This window comes from Pongo pygmaeus, chromosome 6, assembly GCF_028885625.2.
Source record: "Pongo pygmaeus isolate AG05252 chromosome 6, NHGRI_mPonPyg2-v2.0_pri, whole genome shotgun sequence".
In the NCBI taxonomy this organism is placed as follows: domain Eukaryota; kingdom Metazoa; phylum Chordata; class Mammalia; order Primates; family Hominidae; genus Pongo; species Pongo pygmaeus.
Window position 1 is genome coordinate 141423704 of NC_072379.2, and position 18134 is coordinate 141441837.

The 18134-nt window shown below is 41.1% G+C and overlaps 1 protein-coding gene across 1 annotated transcript in view; it reads left to right on the forward strand.

Annotated features, from left to right (window-relative positions):
* Window positions 1–1948: 1948 nt before the first annotated feature.
* Window positions 1949–18134, forward strand: part of LOC129041607 (uncharacterized) — a gene marked incomplete at its 5' end in the record, with an annotated part of 28191 nt that continues 12005 nt past the window's right edge. The window contains 2 exons of the mRNA XM_063667917.1: window positions 1949–2147; window positions 10674–10790. Coding sequence (XP_063523987.1) covers window positions 1949–2147; window positions 10674–10790 — 316 coding nt within the window. The remainder of the gene's footprint in view (window positions 2148–10673; window positions 10791–18134) is intronic.

The window sequence follows — 18134 nt, forward strand, 5'->3', positions numbered from 1 at the left end:
CAGGGTGCCTCTCATAAAGGTAAGAAATGTAAATTTGGCCTAATATACAAAGTTGCCAGGGCAGCACTGGGTCAATTCTACATACAGTACTTCTATGTTCATCAAGGGAAACCTTAAGGGAAAGTGAAAATGCTTCTAGAAGGCGATTGGACACCAGCGCCTTTGCTTGTTGCCTTTGGGCTCTTCTTCTAAGGCCAACAGTGACCTGAAATTATTGACTGACTTTTCCAATCAAGTGGACAAAATGGTACCAAGGTGGCCAACATCAGACAAATTCACTTGAGGGTCTTATCTATGTGCTTTGAAAGACAAAACTGCTTTTGTAAAGGATACTGTATTTAAAAAAAAAAATCATATTAACAATAACACTGTAAAATGCTGATGTGTTGAATGCTACTTTAGAAAAACATGTTCAAATCTAGGGAAAAAATTTGATACAAAACTACGTATCAATTATCTAGCTAGCTAGCTAGAGACATGCTTTCATTCTATTGCTCAGGATGGGAAGCAGTGGGATTATCATAGCTCACTGCAGCCTTGAGCTCCTGGCCTCAAGCGATCCTCCTGCCTCAGCCTCCTAACTAGCTAGGGCCACAGGTGGACACAGTCACGCCTGGGTTTTTGTTTGTTTGTTTTGTAGAGACAGGGTTTCACTATATTGCCCAGGCTGGTGTCAAATTTTGGAGTCTCGCTGTGTCGCCCAGGCTGGGGTGCAGTGGTGCGATCTCCGCCCAATGTAACCTCCGCCTCCCGGGTTCAAGTAATTCTCCTTTATCAGCCTCCCAAGTAGCTGGGACTACAGGCATGCGCCACCACGCCCAGCTAATTTTTGTATTTTTTGTAGAGACTGGGTTTCACCATGGCCAGGCTGGTCTCCAACTCCTGACCTCAGGTGATCCACCCGCCTCGGCCTCCCAAAGTGTTGGGATTACAGGCGTCAGCCACTGAGCCTTAAGTAGCCTAACCCACGTGGGGCGCGGTCCCTCACGCCTGTAATCCCGACAACTCTGATGGCCAAGATGAGAAGATCGCTTCAACTCAGGAGTTCGAAACTGGCCCGGGCAACATAGCGAGGCCCTCCCCCCATCTCTAGAAAAAATACAGAAATTAGGCCAGGTGGGCACCGCGCCCGGCTAATTTTTGTATCTTTTGTAGAGACCGGGTTTCGTCATGTTGCCCAGGCTGGTCTCGAACACCTGAGCCCAAGCCATCCATCCTCCTGCCTCGGCCTCCCCAAGCGCTAGGATTACAGTAGGGCCCGGCCAGCCTCATGTTTTATTTAGCAGTCCCTCCCTGTTGCACACTTGGATAGTTTCTTTATTTTTTTAGACAGGATTTACCTCAATCTCGCAGGCTGGAATGCTGTGGTGGGATCATAGCTCACTGGAGCCTTGAACCTTTGGGTTCAAGTAGCTGGGGGGCTGAGGTAGGACTACAGAGATGGGGTTGCGCCATGTTGCTAGGCTGCTCTTGGCCTGAAGGGTCCTCCTGCCTCTGCCGCGCCAGACAGTTTTCTATTTTTGACCAACATAAACACTGTGCTGGGTCTGAATTTTTCAGCTACCCTTCTTCAGCCGGCAACACACAGGACCTGGCGGGGAGGCCGCTGTTACCAGTCCCCACTCTGACGAGAACACTGCCCAGCTCCAAGCACTGTTGCACCCCAAGTAACGTAGCCGAACACCCGCGCCTCTGACGTTGCCGAAGACCCACCTTTATGGTATCGGCGAAGACGCGCCCTTGTGACGTCACGGAAGGCGCGCTCTTGTGACGTCACAGGGGACCGCCACTCACGCGGAGCCAATCGGAACTCGCTGCGGGGCTGGTGGGTCTTCCAGGAGCGCGCATGAGCGGACGCTGGCTACGGGTGGCCAGGCGGGATGTAACCGGCTGCTGAGCTGGCAGTTTTGTGTCCCGAGGCTTCGGCCCGGCCACCGCCGTACATTAACTGCGAGGAGGAGCTTTACGACTTCCCGGTCTTCGGGGCCGGGCACAGCAAGGGCCAGACTCTGCGCTAGCAGGCGCTGGGCGCCAACCGGCCAGCACCTGTCGCAGAAGGTGCAACCGATCGTACTGTCGCGCAGAAGCTCCTCAATGGCCAGCGCCAGCTGCAGCCCCGGCCGCCCACTCGCCTCACCTGAGCCTGGGTACGTGCGCCCCACAACACCTCCCCCAGCCAGGGCCCGGGGACCCCCGGGAGCGTCCCCGGCTACCTGGCGCCGCTCATCCTGGGCAGGGTCGGCCCCCTCTGAGGCTGCCCGGCATGAGGGAACTGCACCCCTGAGCTTGATCTCTGACGGCCCTTTGTAATAGCATTAAGTCTTTGAAACTTTTTAGCGGGGTAGAAGGGGCTAGGAAACGAAGAAAACGTCTTTTTAAAAATATAAGCGATCCGCTGGGCGAGGTGGCCCACGCCTGTAATCCCAGCACTTTGGGAGGTCGAGGCGGGTGGATCACGAGGTCAGGAGTTCAAGACCAGCCTGGCCAGCATGGTTTCACTGAAACCCCGTCTCTACTAAAAACACAAAAATTAGTCGGGCGTGGTGGTGGGTGCCTGTAATCTCAGCTACTCGGGAGGCTGAGGCAGAGAATTGTTTGAACCCGGGATGCGGAGGTTGCAGTGAGCGGAGATCGCGCCACTGCACTCCAGCCTGGGCAACAGACCAAGACTCCGTCTAAACAAACAAATATATGTGTGTATATATATGCGATCGAGCCCGGGAGGTTGAGATTACAGTGAGCTGAGATTATATAAGCGATCAAGCACGGGAGGTTGAGTTTACAGTGAGCTGACATTGCGCCATTGCACTCCAGCCCGTGTAACAGAGGGAGACTCTGTCTCTAAAAAATTATATGCAAGTGAGAGCTTTTCTTCCAGCGTTCATGCTCAGACTGAAGAAAGTAATTGGGCCAGGCCCGGTGGCTCACGCCCCTAATCCCAGCATTTTGGGAGGCGGAGGCGGAGGCGGAAGCGGGTGGATCGCTTGAGCTCAGGAGTTCCAGACTAGTTTGGGCAACATGGTGAAACCCTGTCTCTACAAAAATACAAAAAATTAGTTGGGCGTGGTGGCACGCGCTTGTAGTCTCCGCTACTTGCCGGGCTGGGGCGGGAGGATCGCTCAGCTGCAGCCTCGACCTCCTGGGGCAATCCGTTTCAGCCTCCCAAAGTGCTGAGATTACAGGAATGAGCCATCGTGCCTGGCTTTACACTATATTTTAATACTTTTTTTGAAAATGGAAACTTTTACAGGCAATTCACTTCCTTCAAACTAATGATAAGGAAGTGATGCTGTTCTGTTCTGTTTTTTGTTTTTGTGGTTTTTTTTCTTTTTTGAGGTGGGGTCTTGCCCAGGTTGGAGTGAGATGGTGCAAACAAGGCTCACTGCAGCCTTGACCTTCGGGCTCAATGAATCCTTCCCCGTCAGCCTCCCTGGTAGCTAGGACTACAGGTGCATGCTACCACGCTTGGCTAATTCTTTTTTTGAAATGGAGTCTCACTTTGTCTCCCAGGCTGGAGTGCAGTGGTGCAATCTCGGCTCACTGCAGGCTGGTCTCAACCTCTGACCTCTGTAAACTCATTTGTTTCTTTTACCAGTTATCTTCCTTTCTGCTCTCTCTCTTCATTGCTTTCACTTTTCCTAAATTAGACTTACTGTTTATAAGCAACCTTGGTTTTACATAGTATGTTGGAAGAGTGTGGGGCCAGAGTTGATTTAGGGTTTGGAGGTGTAAAATTGGCCAGTGAGACACCAAACCTTCTCTGGCTGCTTTTAAAACTGATAGTACTCTTGGGCTGTAGGAGTGACTTTGATCATATTTAACAACCAGCAGTAGAATTTGACTTTTAATAGAAAGTTGCTTCTAAATAGCCTATCCTCCACCTGTCATTATTGTTCTCATTTCCCCGTCCCACAGTCCTTGTATAACTTGCTAGCTTGGACAGTTTACCTGAGAAATTGGCCTCAAAGCAGAAAGAAACTTAATGCTAATATTAAACTATTTTTGGGTTAAATTTTTTTCTTGGGTTCAAATTCAGTCCCTGCCAGGTAGTGTTTTTTTAGTTTCTGTAGTATTTGATAGCAAGTTGATTCTATTTACAACTTAATAATGATTACATTAGGAACTATTTTGCTTTTAAGTTTGTAGATTAAGGAGGCGTTATATAGATTTTTTAGTAATTTTTAGTAACTTTTTTTTAAGTGAAGAAATTCAAGATTCTAGGTTATTACTGGTGGAGGCATTAGTGTGTTTCATATCATAGTTCATTGTTTATTGATGAATTCATACACATATGCAAAAAAAGATAATAGATGCTCAGCAGAAAAAAAGTTCGATAAGTGCTGAACAGGGTGCTTAACATAGCAGTGAACAGAAAGGGGCATGATCTTTAATTATAGTGTAAAAAGTGCTGCAACTGGATTGTAGGAGAAGAGCCCATACATTACAGGGGCAGCTAACCTTTTCTGAATGGTTTGTGTAAGTTCTTGATCAAAGCTAAGATCTGAAGGATAATTTAAACTTTGATAATTATAGCTATATTTTAGTTTTAAGATCTAAGGAATATACTAGATAATTTGTCAGAATATCTAAGTATAATGATAATTTTTCTTCAGAACTATAAAATTACACAAAGTCTGTCTTCTTTTTGAAGTGAGATAAAATTTTGGCATCAAAGCTAACTTTTAAATTATGATGAATAATACATAATTACCAGAAAATTCTTATTTCTGAAATAAAATTATTCAACATTATTTTTATCTTAGAGTATGACTTTCTGTCTCATATTTTTGAGAACTGTCTACTGCCAACATAATATTAAACTATCGACTAAAAGGAATTTAAGATGTATGTTAGCCAAATCTCAGAGAAAAATCAATGGAAATATTGAGAGAAGTAATTTAGGTATCTCTTGCCCCCACTGCCTACCACTAAATAAAATTACAAACAATAAAACGTCCTAGGTGGTGATGCAATGAGAGGCACTAATGGTGTGGTAAGAGAGATGATGGTTCACTGGGAGCCCTAAGGAAAGGTCTCCTGATGAGAAAATATGTAAGGCCATACCTGAAGGGTTAGAAAACGCCAGACATGGCTGGCCGTGGTGGCTCACGTCTGTAATCCCAGCACTTTGGGATGCCAAGGCTGGTGGATCACAAGGTCAGGTGTTTGAGACCAGCCTGACCAACATGGTATTGCTCCTAAAATACAAAAATTAGCCGGGCCTGGTGGCGCATGCCTGTAATCCCAGCTACTCAGGAGGCTTGAGGCAGGAGAATCGCTTGAACCTGGGAGGTAGAGGTTGCAGTGAGCCGAGATCGCACCACCGCACTGTAGCCTGGGTGACAGAGCAAGACTCCATCTCAAAAAAAAAGAAAGAAAAAAAATGCCAGACATTTATTAAAGGGCTGGAATGGTATAGTGAAGTGTTCTGAGTCAGTTGGGCTCTGATTGATAAAGAGCTTGGCATGTTTGAAGGACAGCAAGGAAGCCAGAATAGCTGGAGCATAGCAGCAGGGAGACAAGTACCACAAGATGAGTTGGAGAAAGGCACTGGGAAAGGTTTGTCTTTTAAGCGTTCTGAGAAGCAACTGAAGGTTTGAAATAGAATAGTGACTTGCTTGATCACATTTGTACTTTTGAAAAGTTCCTCTGGCTGCTGTGGGGAAAGGCTTGAGTAGATGCAGGGTGGGAGAAGCATAACCAGCAGTAGACTCTTGTAGCAGGTTAGATGAGAGATGGTGGTGGCCACGACTGAGCTGCTAGTGGTGGAAGTGACAAGAAGTAGAAGGATCGGAGACAAAACTTGAAGATAAAAAGTCTTGAATTTGCTGATGATTTGCCTTGACGAAGTGTTGGGGGAGAGGACTGAAGGAGCAGAGGAGAGTGACAAGGGACTGGATGCCATTTATAAGGATGGGGAAGACTGGGATGAAACCGGTTAAGGGAGAAATTTTAAACATGGCAAACTTAAGAGGAGTTTTGTGTGAGAAATGGAAATGCTAAGAAGGAAGTTGAAAATCCTGCGAATTTGGAGATCTTTGATTAAAACTAGAAATAAGAATGTGGGAAGCATCAACTTCCAAGATGCCTTCATTGTAGATAGTACCACTTAGGATCTAGGCTCAAGCCCTGGGAAACTCCAGGGCTTTTGAAGTCAAATAGAGGAAGAACACGTACAGGAGATGAAGAAAGATTAGCGAGGAAGTCAGTGAAATATCCACAGGTGGGCTGCTGCCAAATCCAGCAGAACAGTATGCCAGATGTTAGGAGCATGAGTAAAATGAGAAAAGAGAAATGGCTTTTGACAACACTTCCCTACTAATAGTAGGGAAGAAGACATAGGTACAGATTCAAGTTGATTTGAAATTATGAAAGTGAGGTAATTGACCTGCAGTGGTTGCTGCTCAGTGAAATCAGCATAGTGATTACCTGAGCTAGGTTAGAGATTTGATGGGTAAGAAAGAACACCTAAGGGTAATCCTGGAGGGAAAAAAATAAAGTGTTTGCTGGAGAGAATGAGTTGGATTGCTGGACTTCAATGTGTGTGGGTTGAGTTTGTGACTTAAAAATGAAACCAGTCTATTGCTTGTGTGGCTTTTCTCAAAATACTGTTATTCCATTACCTATCTCTTACCCCGAGAGTAGTCCCATTCTTATTTCTGGTTATTTTAATTCCTGGTGGTATTTTTATGTGATTAATGAGATAGTACTTGTTAATTTGATGATATTCTAGAAACCTGGTAAGTACTATGTACCTTGTCTTAAGTTTTGGTTACTTAATTGGTAAAATTGTAGCATGCACCATTGAATTACCTAATTCAAAATATATTCTTTTATTGTTTGATATTTGTCTTGTTTTTCTTTAAAATGTTATCTCTGTGGAGTAAACATTTTTCTTTATGCTGTTTAGCATCTTCATCAGATTAGTTCAGGCTTTGCTGAATGTGGTTGTTTGGAAGTAAAATGCTTTAGTTTTAGTTATATAAATTTTAATAAGATACTACTTTCTATATAATTTATCAGGTACTTTAGGCATTTTAATTTGCAAATTTAGGACAATTTGCTTTAACGTTTCTTCACTTTTTTCCATTGGATGTAATTTCCATAAAGTATTCATTTCCCTAAGTAAAAACCGAAACCAAACCGACAACTAATGGTCACTGAAGAAAGAGTGATTAAATGCTAAGATTATAATGGTATTTGCATTTTAATGTTACCAGCTCTCTACAGTTTAAAGTTTATGCATTTATCGATGGCTTATGTTTCTCATTGCATTCTTTGGCCTACTGGTTTTGGTTGTTTATAGCTGTAGAATATAGAATTCCTTACGGTTATCCATTTCTCCTTTTAAGTAGAGTGATAGTTGTTAGAAGAAAAATAACCCCCCAATACTTTCTTCTAGTGTTAATTCTTAAAGTGTGATTGACTTTTATTTACTTTTTGGTGCAGTAATTGCAGTTCATGAGTCAATGTTGATGTCATATAAACCTTAATTTTTAATGTTTCATTGTAGTGATGTCTCAGGCAGAATAAAATATTTAATGTAAATTATAGCAGCAACATTTAAGTTATTTAAGTTATACTTAAATGTTTAAATCACTGTTAGTGATTAGCTTATTTTGCCTTCCTTGAAGCAATTTGTCCTAAATTTCCATACGTTTGCACTTGTCTTTGCTGTTCTAAAATTCCTTAGTTGCTGGCTTTGACCTTTTATGTTGCTGAGTTTTACACATCCATTTTCTCAACTGCCATATCCTAGGGGGCTTGGAGTACCCATAATACAGTGAGCCCACCTTCCTAGTACTCAGACATTTCAGAAGGTCAGGAAATTTTTAAACCCAGGCAGCTTCTTGGCAGTGCCATTTGGAGCATCTAAGTGATAAATAAAATTGCATTTACATTCATGTATCATTTCTGTCTGATTTGTTTTGCCCTACTGGATGTTAAGAATTAAATCTTTCTTTTCTAGATTGAGCTTCCAGAAACACTTTTTAAATCTAAAAATTTTAATGTAAAGAAATAATATGCTTGCATTTAAAAATCAAGTATACATTTTTAATACCTCTTTTTTGGTTAATTCCTTTTGTTGTGATTACTACTGTTTTTATGAGGGAGAAGTCCTTGACATGTAGACCAAAAGGTAATTAAGGACCTTTTCATTCGTGATATCATAAAACTTTGTTGCTTAGAAAAAAGCAAAAGAAAAAACTCCATTAATGTATTATGTTCTCATGGAGAAGAAATACCAAAATTGTGACAGATTTCACTGTCTGGTTGATACCTTAAAATGACAAGGCTTTTTCCCCCATGACATTGGTTGATGGCTCTGCCAGTCCTTGAAGTGAGTTAAGTAGTGTGATGCATTTTGAAGAGAAAAAAATTAATTTGAAGAAGTATTAACTCAAAAGTTAAAATACTTCATTTACTAGCGATGACAGTTTTTCTTCATATTCTGTATTTAATTTTCTGGAATATGGCTGTTCAATTTAGACTAATCAAGGATTTTAAGGAATTCTAGATTATACTTTATTTTCTTTCATGACTGGAAGAACTATTTTTTTTAACCTCCCTACCTCCCCCTGCTGTCATCCAAGATATTGAGGTATAAATATACCTCATTTGACAGTTTGATAATATAGACCACCAATTTTCACTTACTTTTTTTCTGGGTCAGCATTTCATGTTCAAGAAAATAAATTGAGAGATTACTGTAGTCTTGATTTTTAATCACTGACTTAATTCTTCAAAAATCTTTTATACCAATTTAAAAACAAGACGAACTCGGCCGGGCGCAGTGGCTCATACCTGTAATCCCAGCACTTTGGGAGGCTGAAGGGGCAGATCACTTGAGGTCAGGAGTTCGAGGCCAACCTGGCCAACATGGTGAAACCCCATCTCTACTAAAAATACAAAGAAATTTAGCCGGACGTGGTGGCATATGCCTGTAATCCCAGCTGCTAGGGAGGCTGAGGCAGGAGAATTGCTTGAACCCAGGAGACGGAGGTTGCAGTGAGCCAAGATTGCACTATTGCACTCCAGCCTGGGCAAAGAAGGGAGACTTCGTCTCAAAAACAAACAAACAAACAAAAAACCTAAAAAACTAACCTGACCCCATCCATCTGTTGTGCAAAGAAGCTGATGTACTTCTCAAAAGGGATCTCAAGGAGAGCAGGGTAAGAGAAGACAGGAGTGGCAGTTTGAAACTGGGAGCTAGCTGTATTTATTACATCCAAAGGGAAAAAAGCCATTCCTCCCGTTCCTTTTGTTCATGTGTATCTATTTTATGCTTACAGTATCACCATAAATTTTTGACTTGGAAACCATTCTGCTAAACAGGGAATAAGTTCATTTCAAACTATGATAAGGGACATCAGTTGAAGATATGACATATTATTTAACTTATTGTGAGGGAAACATCTAAGTATTTTCCTGAGCATCTGGATAATTTTAAATATACATAATTCATCTACTTAGGTAGGTGCCAGGTTTTTTCAAGGAGTAATTAATTAGTACAAACAAGGGTGAGGGGGCAGGGAACACCACACTCTGGTACTTAATGTCTGAAATTATCAGGGAATTTAACACATTTTCCTGTAGGTTTATTTCTTGTGTAAGAGGTCTGATAAATTATTTCCATTTCAAGTATTTATTATTCAGATTATTTAAAGCAAAGCTTTCACAAAGCCTTTTGTCAGCTTTCCTATAATCCTCAAATAATTTTTCCTGGCTGGACGCTTTGGCTTACTCCTGTAATCCTGGCACTTTGGGAGGCAGAAGCAGGAGGATCACTTGAGCCCAAGAGTTCTAGGCTGCAGTGAGCTGTGATCACACCACTGCACTCCAACCTGTTGAGTGCAGAACCTGTTGAGTGCAAGAACTTGTTTTGAGACAAGTTCTTGTCTCAAAAATAAAAGTAATAACAATAATAATAAATTTTCCTCTAAATACAGTGGTGAATGAGGTAGAAATGTTGAGTTCATAAGAGAACTGTTGAATAGTGAAGGAAACTGACTTAATTTTAATGACAGGAAGAATACTGTTACACACTAGCAAAAATGAACTTTCATGCTGATGTAGCAGTACAGAATATGGTTCTAACCCAGGGACGCTGGAGCCAGACTTGCTAGCTAAGTGACCTTGGACAAGTTACTTACCCTTTTTATTCCTCAGCACACTCATCTCAAATGGGGATAATAAAACCTACTATATGGGATTGTTGAGAGTAAAAAATACTTAGATTAGTACATAGTAAGTACTCAATAGATGTTAGCTATTATTGTAATCACCGCGAGACCAGTTAATGAGAGAGTTCTTCCTTATACTTACTCTATATTGAATACAATTTGTTGCACTTCGAAATATCTGGATCAGGCTATAGTTGTCGTCACCGAGAATGTAGGAGTGGGAAAGAGAAAAATCATGCAAAGGCTTGCTGATAGTGTTCACAGTGACAGGCCTAAGGTATGATTCTAAGGTTGTAAGCATTTTATATTTAGATTTTTAAGTTGTGGAGTATACTTTCAAAGATAAAAATAATAAGCCAGGTCTCTTAATACTTATCTAAAGAAGTGTTTGTGTAACATTTAATAAAATGTTTCATCTCAGTGGCATTTGGATTTAAAAATTATTTTGGGCTGTCACAGAATGTTGACTTTTCCTAATCTGTTACATAGGGCCGTGGGTCTGGATTTCCAGGAAAGCAGAGACCTCGAGGTGCAGGACTGTCGGGGCGAGGTGGCCGAGGCAGGTCAAAGCTGAAAAGTGGAATCGGAGCTGTTGTATTGCCTGGGGTGAGGCTTGCTTCATGTATATTTTCTCTAATCTAAATGTCAGTTAATGATGAAAATCTCATAGCAAGTTATTTTGATCTTAAGAGCCATATAAATAGGTCAAAATGTTTATTTTACTGTCCTACTTTGCTTTTTTTTTTGAGCCTCTGGTTACGTTTTCTTGTATATTTACTTTCTCATCCTTTCTCTTTTCTTACCTTCCTCTTTGACTCCTTATCTTTCTATGCCAACCCTCTCTAAAAAGTCAGTATGTAATATAGTTGCTCTTTTATTTAAAAAATTTTAAGATTGATAGATATTTGCTTACTATCATGTTATAAGGCTTTATTTATATGTGTATTACAAATATATTTGCTAACTACTAGCAAATATTTTATGTAATAACTTCACTATTTTATTAAAATCCTGTTTTTAAAATTCTGAAATGTCATTTTAAGTATAGGAGACAGGTGAAATTGTTCAAGTTTACTACTAAACCAGGAATAAGGAAGCTTAGATTCTCATCCTCTTTTCAAAAAGAAAAATTTTAAAACCAGGCTTATTTAGGTATAGTTGATATAAGCTATATTTGACATGTACAATTCCATAAGCTTTGATATATATATACACCCTTGAAAACGATACCACAATCATGATAGTGAATATATTCATCTCCCAAAGTTTCTTCATGCCCCTCTGTAATTTTCTGCATTCCCCCTGCCATCCGTCCTTGTCCCCAAGATTAGTTTGCTTTTCTAGAGTTGTATATAAGTGGAATCATACAGAACTGTATGCTTTTTGGACTGATTTATTTCAGCACAATTATTTGGAGATTCATCTATGCTGTTGCATTTGTTAACAGTGTACTCCCTTTTCTTGCTGAGTATTAATAAAACTGTGGATGCACCACAGTTGTAGACCTGTGCACTTTTTTTTCTTCTTTTTTTTTTTTCTGAGACAGGTTCTCGTTCTAATTCCTGGCTGGAGTGCAGTGGTGCGATCATAGCTAACTCCAGCTTCGACCTCCCACCTCCGTCTCCCAAGTAGCTGGGACCATAGGTGTGTGCCACCACACCCAACTACTTTTTAAAAATTTTTAATAGAGACAGCATCTCACTATGTTGTCCAGGCTGGTCTCAAACTTCTGAGCTCAAGCAATTTTCCTACCTTGGCTTCCCAAAATGCTGGGATTACAGGTGTGAGTCACCATGCCCCAGCCTGTAGTCTTACATTCTTGTAATGTCTTCGTCTGGTTTTGGTATCAGCATAACTCCAGCTTCATAGAATGAATCAGGAAGTATATTCTCCTCTTCAGTTTTCTGGAAAAGTTGTGTAGTAGTGGAAATGTATCTTCTTATATTATACATGAATTTATTAGTGAAACCATCTTGGCCTGAAATTTTCTTTGTGGGGGGTTTTTGTTGTGTTTTCTTTTTATTTTCTTTCTTTTGAGATGGAGTTTCGCTCTTGTTGCCTAGGCTGGAGTGCAATGGCACAATCTCAGCTCATGAAACCGCTGCCTCCCAGGTTCAAGTGATTCCCCTGCCTCAGCCCCCTGGGTAGCTGGGATTACAGGTGCCTGCCACCACGCCTGGCTAATTTTTTTTTGTATTTTTAGTAGAGACAGTTTTTCACCATGTTGGCCAGGCTGGTCTCGAACTCCTGACCTCAGCTGATCCACTGCCTCGGCCTCCCAAACTGTTGGGATTACAGGCGTGAGCCACCATGCCCAGGCTGGAGTGCAGTGGCGTGATCTCTGCTCACTACAGCCTCCACCTCCCAGGTTCAAGCAATTCTCCTGCCTTAGCCTTCTGAGTAGCTGGGATTACTGGCGTGCACCAACATGCCTGGCTAATTTTTGTGTTTTGGGTAGAGATGGGGTTTCGCCATGTTGGCCAGGCTGGTCTCGAACTCCTGGCCTCAGGTGATCCGGCTCCCAAAGTGCTGGGATTACAGGATGAGCCACCGCCGCCCAGCCTGTGGGACAGTTTTTAACAACAAATTTTATTTCTTTAATAGGTACCTATTTAGGTTATCTGTCTGTCCTTGCATAAATTTGCATCTTTCAAGAAATTTGTTCATTTTGTCTATCTTGACAAATTAAAGGAATGGAGTTGATCATAATGTTTCTTATTATTTTAATACCTGTAGAATCTGTAGTGATTTCACCTTCCTCATTCTTGATACTAATAATTTGTATCTTGTCTTATTTTTTTCCTGATCAGTCTGGCTAGAGATTTATCAATCTTATTGATCTTCTTGAGTCAGCCTTTGTTTTCATGGACTTTTCTCTATTTTCTTTCCCCTTTCTGTTTTGTTGATTTATATTATCATCTTTATTTTTTCCTATCTTCTCACTTTGAATTTAATTTGATCTTTTTTTGTTTACTTTTACGTGTCCCTGCTTGGAAGGGACACTTGTGAAGTTTAGGTCAGAGCTTTCTATTCTCCTTGGCTTATATCTGTGGTCTAGGAAAATGAAATTTCTGTCACCTTCTGGATAAATCACACTATTATCTATGCAGGCAACAATAGCACATATTTTCTCAAAAATTACCTTTGCCCTCAATGTAGGTTTTATTTTTCTAGCAGTCTAAAGGTCATGAAATAAATTATAAAATAAAAACAGTGGGTCTTCAATCTAGATGATACTGTTTTCTTTCTTGCATGGACAATTATTTTAAAATATTTTGATTTTTCTGCACTTATTATTTAAATATGACTCCCCACCCCCACTTGAATCTAGGGACATTGTAGTTTTCTACTGCAGACTTTGTTTCTGGTTTATACTGGGAATATATTGTTTATCATTTTCAGTGAAAGCATTCACTGGTTAAATTTCCTTTTAAAAATAATAATGGATCTTAACAATTTCTTTGAACTGCTCAGTGTGTATAATGTGTTGAATTTTCTGTTAGTGGTTGGGAGGTAGAAATAGATACTTTATATCTCTATTTTAGCCATTTCCATAATTATATATCTCAATAGTCTTGTCAATGCATCATTAGTCCTATGACTGAATTAATGATTACTTTTAGTAGTCACTTAATTTCTTACTGATGATGATGATTCTACTTTTGTAAATCATCTTGGATGATTCTCTAAAATCTTAGAAAGCTAATTTTGTTAATGCTATGCATATAACACATCAATACATTTTCTCTATTAAAAAAAATTAAAGCATTATAGGTAGATCAGAATTTACCATTACTAACTCCTCAGTCCTTCTTATTTCCCTGTTACCAGTTTGGTATATTTATATATTAGGTTGATCCATATGAAATTGCCAGTATTATTTCTGAACTAATGAAAAGCAGCAATTTCTTATGATTCAACCTATTATATGTGCCCATAGACTACATATAATGACTTTGCATGTTTTTATATTATAGTGCTATACCTCAAATACTGTTCTGCAATTTATTTTTTCACTCAACAATGTCTTTTGATAATTTCTTTCATGGCAGTCTATACAAATTTCTACCTCCCTACTTTTAAAATGTTGCGTAATTTTCTAATGTTTGGATTTGTCATTGCTTTACTTACTCCCTAATGATGAATGTTGGCATTATTAACACTTGTAGTCATTAGGCTTCATATGACTATAAATTGCTCTTATAAAGCATTAGTACTATCCATTAAAACTGCTTTTAGGCTGGGTGTGGTGGCTCATGCCTGTAATCCCAGCACTTTGGGAGGCCGAGGTGGGCGGATCATGAGGTCAGGAGATCGAGACCATCCTGGGTAACATGGTGAAACCCCATCTCTATTAAAAACACAAAAAATTAGCCAGGCATGGTGGCAGGCGCCTGTAGTCCCAGCTACTCGGGAGGCTGAGGCAGGAGAATGCTGTGAACCTGGGAGACAGAGCTTGCAGTGAGCCAAGATTGTGCCACTGTACTCCAGCCTGGGCAACATAGCGAGACTCTGTCTCAAAAACAAACAAACAAACAAACAAAAAAACTGCTTTTAAATGTATTTGTGTTGAAAAATACTGAGATGTAGTCCTGTTTAGTTAACCAACCAACCTTCCTTCCTTCCTCTTTTTTTTTTTTGAGACAGGGTCGCGCTCTGTCACCCAGGCTGGAGTGCAGTGGCGTAATCTTGGCTCACTGTAACCTCTGCCTCCTGGGTTCAAGTGATTCTCCTGCCTCAGCCTCCTGAGTAGCTGAGACTACAGGCGTGTGCCACCACGCTCGGCTGTTTTTTGTATTTTTGGTAGAGCCAGGATTTCACCATGTTGCCCAGGCTGGTTTCGAACTCCTGAGCTCAAGCGATCCACCCACTTTAGCCTCCCAAAGTGCTAAGATTATAGGCATGAGCCACAAAACATAGAGGAAGGTAAAGTCACCCTTGTTCCTAAAGGGGCAAATACTTTCCAGTTTCCCCCCAAATAAATTCTGCATCCCTGGGATTCCTTTCTGACACTCACTTCCCAAATCCAATTACCTTCTATGACCAAATGCTCTGAACATTTTCTAAAACTCAGCAGTCTTTACATCCTCTGCGTTTGTCCTCACTGTTTCCATGGCCTGGAAGGACCTTTGTTCTTCTAGGACGTGGCTACATACTGATCATCTGTCAAGGACAGGCTCACACCTGCCTTCCTCTTCACTTCTTACTGTGACATTCCCTGGGACTGTACTGTATCACTCTCTTTCCTTTATTTTCATAGGAAAAGCCAAGCATACAATAGATACTCTTTGATGTTTGTAAAACTAATAAGTTATTGCCCTCATACAGAATCCTGGAGTGTGATTAATTACTGTCTTCTCTTTACAAGGGACTCCACTTGAAATATCTTGGAGAATGATTATGAATAGTCTTAGTATTTCATGTAACTTCTGTAATATTCCTAGCAATTGTGTCTTCACAGTCAGGATTGATGGCCAGTGCTGTCAGGTTCCCAAAGGGTATCTAATGCTGGAATCTGCAAATGTTCTTTTGGAGTGAAGAAAATTATGTTATTTAGGCTGACTGAAGAATAACTAAAGAAAGAAAATTATGGTACAGTAATATTTATAAAGACTCATAATCCTGTAAAAAACTTCCTCACCATAACCACACTTTCCACAGCCACATTTTTAGAGATTTGGTGAGGGTGGAATATAATCAAAGGTGCATCTTAATCACCCTTGATGAAATCAACCTAAATCAACCTAAAACATTGAAAAAAAAAAAAACAAGCTTTTCTCAGTAATGGAGTCTTATCATCCATCCTTGACAAGGAAAACATATTAAGTGTTTATGAGTGTGTATGTGTGTTTGTGAGTGTTTTCTTGTGGATACTCACTCACGTAGAAATAGTTTCTCCCCTGGTGGCATTTTATGAGGTGCTGGATCACTGGGCAGATCTCCTAGGCACTTCTAGGTAAGGATAGGAAATAGCAGACCTAACTGAATCTGCCCAAGTTATAGCTGATAAAATAGTTTATTTCAACATTTTATAAGTTCAGAAATAAATTTGTAAAATCAAAAATCCTCTTTATAAAATGTGCTAACTAAAATTTGTGAATAATTAAACTAAATACAATGTGTGAAAAGATGTGGGTCTGACTAATCAAAGGGAGCTCTGCAATGTAGTATTTTCAGCCCAGATTGGTACTGATATTTTCACACTGTTTCATTCTGTGGCCTCTGTAATTCTAGCTCCTCTCTTCCATCTTAGGATGCTCATTGCGATGATGTAACGGTAATTTCTTCTGCAATCAAGATGTGTCCTTTTGTCTCCACTGGCCAAGGGTGAATTTGAAGTTCCACCCTAAATCAGCCCTTCCGGGAAAGCGACAGAGAGGGTGTGTGTGAGAGAATGGGGGCTGCAGGGGTTGGAGTCGGGGCATCCCTGTTCCTGACTTGGACAATCCTGAGCTCATCAGGTCCTAAGTTGTGAATCCATGGGACTGTGGAATGTTGGCCACTTGGGGGCGCTGTGGCCCCACTATGCTGCAGGGAACCCTGGGATGGGGTGGGAGGGTGGCCAGGAAAGGAAGGCGGAAGGGAATGCCTGGCTGCCTGCTGGCATCAGGAGATTAGGTGGAAATTAGAGTAGGTCCTGGCCTGGGACCACAAGAAAACACTCACAAACACACACACACACTCATAAACACTTAATATGTTTTCATTGTCAAGGATGGATGATAAGACTCCATTACTGAGAAAAGCTTGTTGTTTTTTTTTCAATGTTTTAGGTTGATTTAGGTTGATTTCATCAAGGGTGATTAAGATGCACCTTTGATTATATTCCACCCTCACCAGGGAAAGGTAGGGCAGGGGTTTGCACCAAGCAGGGAGTATCTCTGCCTCTGCGTGGGCAGTGGAGGGTGTAGGGGCTGGGGTGGCAAGGGCTGGGAATCGGGGTCAGGGTAGGGACAGGGTGGGCAGAGGAAAGTGAGGTGTGATGTGGGCATGTGGGGACTGTGCCCAACCACCTCCCCTTTAGTTGAGGGGCTGTGCGGGACAGGAATGCTGCATGGAGCTGCCGAGTCTGGGTCTTTCAATGGGTGAACAAGGCAGGAGTGGCCCACATAGAGAGTACCTGGAAAAGGCCAGTACCCCAAGGAATTGGGTGACACTTTCCTACCCCCACTCAGGGAGTGACCCTGAGCCCTGAGGAGGGTGCTGCCAGCCAGAGGGGCAGCTCAGGTCCTGGTGAGCTGACAGGCTTTTCCCCCGGACACTTCCTGTCACTTCTACATGTGATCTGGTTTAATGCTCACTGAAATCATGTGGGGTAGGTATGATTTCACCTGTTTATACATCTGAAGGAAAGCAGCTGTCCCGGGTCTCATATTAAGTAATTGGCCGAGGTGTTTTCCTCCAACACCTCTGCACCAGCCCTCTCCCCCGACTCTGTATATCTGTCCCTTCATCTGGTTTCCCCTTTCCAGGTCCCATTAGCAGGAGGGCAAGGTCATGCCTCATATGTGACAATTATAACCTCTTCCCTGACAAGTCCGAGGATCACGTGACTTCCAGGTTGAGCATATCCATTCATCCCTCATTGAAGCAAAACAGAAGGATGAAATTTTCTGCACTGGAGACTTTCTGTAACTGATACAATCTACCTTGAGGAAAAGTAACAAGAAAAATTGTCATTCATTAGTTATTATTTATTTTATTTGATAAATGTTTTGAGGTCCTTTCTTTGTATAGATATTTAATGACAAAATGCAAAATAAAAAGAACAAATAAAATGAAAAAGAAAAGCTTTAAAGAATAATAAATATGTTTCTTGCTTTTTAGAGTATTAAGGTTTGCATTAAAATTTTTTTTAACTTATTCAAAGTGGTTTGCTCAGTTTCTGAATTATTCAGATTTCCTTTTTTTCTTCTCTTTCTCTCTTTAGCCACCTACACCTTTTTCTGC